The 2,089-nt window shown below is 66.4% G+C and overlaps 1 protein-coding gene across 1 annotated transcript; it reads right to left on the bottom strand.

The window, feature by feature from the left end:
• Nucleotides 1–700: 700 nt before the first annotated feature.
• On the bottom strand, nt 701–1,773 carry LOC116216166 (occludin-like). The gene is made up of 2 exons (XM_019610821.1): nt 1,674–1,773; nt 701–1,433 (listed from the first exon to the last, which is right to left on the bottom strand). Exon 2 carries the CDS (start codon nt 1,424–1,426, stop codon nt 716–718), a length of 711 nt encoding a protein of 236 aa, XP_019466366.1. The 5' UTR covers nt 1,427–1,433; nt 1,674–1,773; the 3' UTR covers nt 701–715.
• Between the last annotated feature and the right edge of the window lie 316 nt (nt 1,774–2,089).

Raw genomic sequence — 2,089 nt, 5'->3', positions numbered from 1 at the left:
TGGGTCAGACAGGCAGTGGGACTGCACCACAGAGCCACTCTGAGATTTGTAGGGCAGTGGGTCGGGTTTTCTCATGAGGACAGGATGGGTGCAGGTGGAGGGGACACCCCAACACTGCACCTCCGCGCAGCAACCGGGGCTGAGTGGGGACAGCTGAGTGCAGAGCTCTATGGCACTGAGCGCGGCACAGCCCCATGTTGTCGTCCCCCCCCCCCCTCCACGGTGCAGTGCTGCGCTCAGGGTGCAGGAATGCAGCACAGCCAGCCCTGCTGCCATGAACCGGCAGCACCGGTCCCACCCCAGCACAGTGCAGGAACCTCACAGCGGCCCCAGCCGAAATCAGGGCCATGCAGAACCCGCTGCCTTCTGCCCCACTGACCCCACCAGCACAGCACAGCACGGCCCCAGTTCCCCTCCCTGACAGCTTGTTCAAATGTTTTTACAAGCCTGGAGACCAAAGTACCCGGGAGCAGCTCTGTGTTGGGGCACAGCCCGTTCCCTCCCCGAAACTCCTCCGCTCCAATGGCCACACGGTGCCATCTCCCCCCCTCCACCCAATGCAGCAGCACTACAGATGGGGACACCAACCCGATGGCATTAAGGATGGGGACACCACATCCCACAGCAGCCCAAGGGCAGGACACACACACCCCAAAGCGCTCCCTCTGCAACCTCACTCTGCCTCCAAACCACGGGGGGACCGGGGGTCCGGCCGTCACGGGGGTGGGGGGTTCACACTCACCTCCTGGGGGTCCACGGTGCAGTAGTGGTAGATGTACTGGTAGAGGTAGCTGTTACTATAGGCCTGGCTGCACATGGCTAGCAAGGGGCTGTAGTAGTAACTGCTGGACATCTGCGCCTGCGGGTTGACGCCCATGATGTAGACGATGGAGGCGATGAGCATGACGAAGGCCAGCACGGCGCTCAGCACCAGGACCGACAGGTAGAAGCGCCGCGAGCGCATGGCCCTGGATTTGCTGAGCGCGGCCACCAGCAGCCCCAGCTGGGCCAGGAAGCACAGCACGGCCATGGCCATCATGAAGCCGTTGGCCGTGCGCTGGTTCACCCCTCCGTAGTAGCTCCCATAGCCATAGCTGTAGCTCAGCCCGCTGCCATAGTAGTAGTTGGACCCGTAGTACCCCCCCAGCCCGGTGCCGTAGGTCCCCCCCAGGCCGTAGCCGTAGTCCCAGGCGAGCGTGGATGCGACGCAGGCGAAGATGGCGATGCACAGCACCAGGACCCCCGCCTGCAGCCCCCGCACCACGCCGGGAGGCGACGTCCACTTGTAGAAGTGCTGCGGGGTGTCCTCCACGTAGTAGGAGCCCGGCGGCGGCGACCCGTAGCCGTAATCAGCCGGTGGGGGGCCGTACCCCGTGGGGGGGCCGTACCCCGCGGGGGGGCCGTCGTAGGACTTCTTGCTGAACATGGTGGCCCTGCGGGGAGAAGGACGGAGCGGTGGCACCGCCGGCTCTCCCCGTCCCCCGTCGCGCTCACGGGGGACTTTGATCGCCGTCACCGCCGCCCGGCCGTGTGCCCGACGCGTCACCGCCTCCGGTGGGGAAACTGAGGCACGGTTCGGGGCGGGGAGAGCTGTGAGTCAGCGCGGCGCTCGGCCCTGCCCGCCGGACCCGCTGCGGATGGGGTCGTCTCATTACCAGCAGAAAAGCGCTTACCCGACGGCAGCGCTGACCCCCGAGGGCCCCTCCGCCAGCAGAGCCGTTGGGATTAACGAGAATCAGAGCCGCGCCGCGGGGCTGCGCCGAGCAGCGGAGGTTCGCTGTTAGCGCTGCGCGGAGCGGTGCTTCCCCTACCCCGGACCCCCCCCCAAAATGATTCCCCACCGTTCCCGTGCACTCCGAAGCTCCCTTTAGTTTTGCTTTGTTGCGAGTTCGCTTCCAAAGCGCAGCTGCAGGTGTTTGCAGACAGCGGGACAACAACGCGGGGGGGGCGGCAGGGGGGGCGACGCCACGGGGGGCGACGCGGCGGTTCTGCAGCCCAAAGTTCCTCCCCTCCCCGCTGCACAAAGGCACAACCCCACAAACCCGGCACAACCCCAGGCTCTGACCCCCCCCGGCACGGTCGCACGCGT

This window comes from Meleagris gallopavo, assembly GCF_000146605.3.
Source record: "Meleagris gallopavo isolate NT-WF06-2002-E0010 breed Aviagen turkey brand Nicholas breeding stock chromosome 15 unlocalized genomic scaffold, Turkey_5.1 Chr15_random_7180001854097, whole genome shotgun sequence".
NCBI classification, from domain to species: domain Eukaryota; kingdom Metazoa; phylum Chordata; class Aves; order Galliformes; family Phasianidae; genus Meleagris; species Meleagris gallopavo.
The sequence above is the reverse complement of the archived record's forward strand: the minus strand, read 5'-3'. Positions and strand labels throughout refer to the sequence as shown.

Coding starts and splice junctions, on each gene's coding strand:
- LOC116216166 (XM_019610821.1), bottom strand. CDS start 1,426: ATGTTCAGCAAGAAGTCCTACGACGGCCCCCCCGCGGGGTACGGCCCC.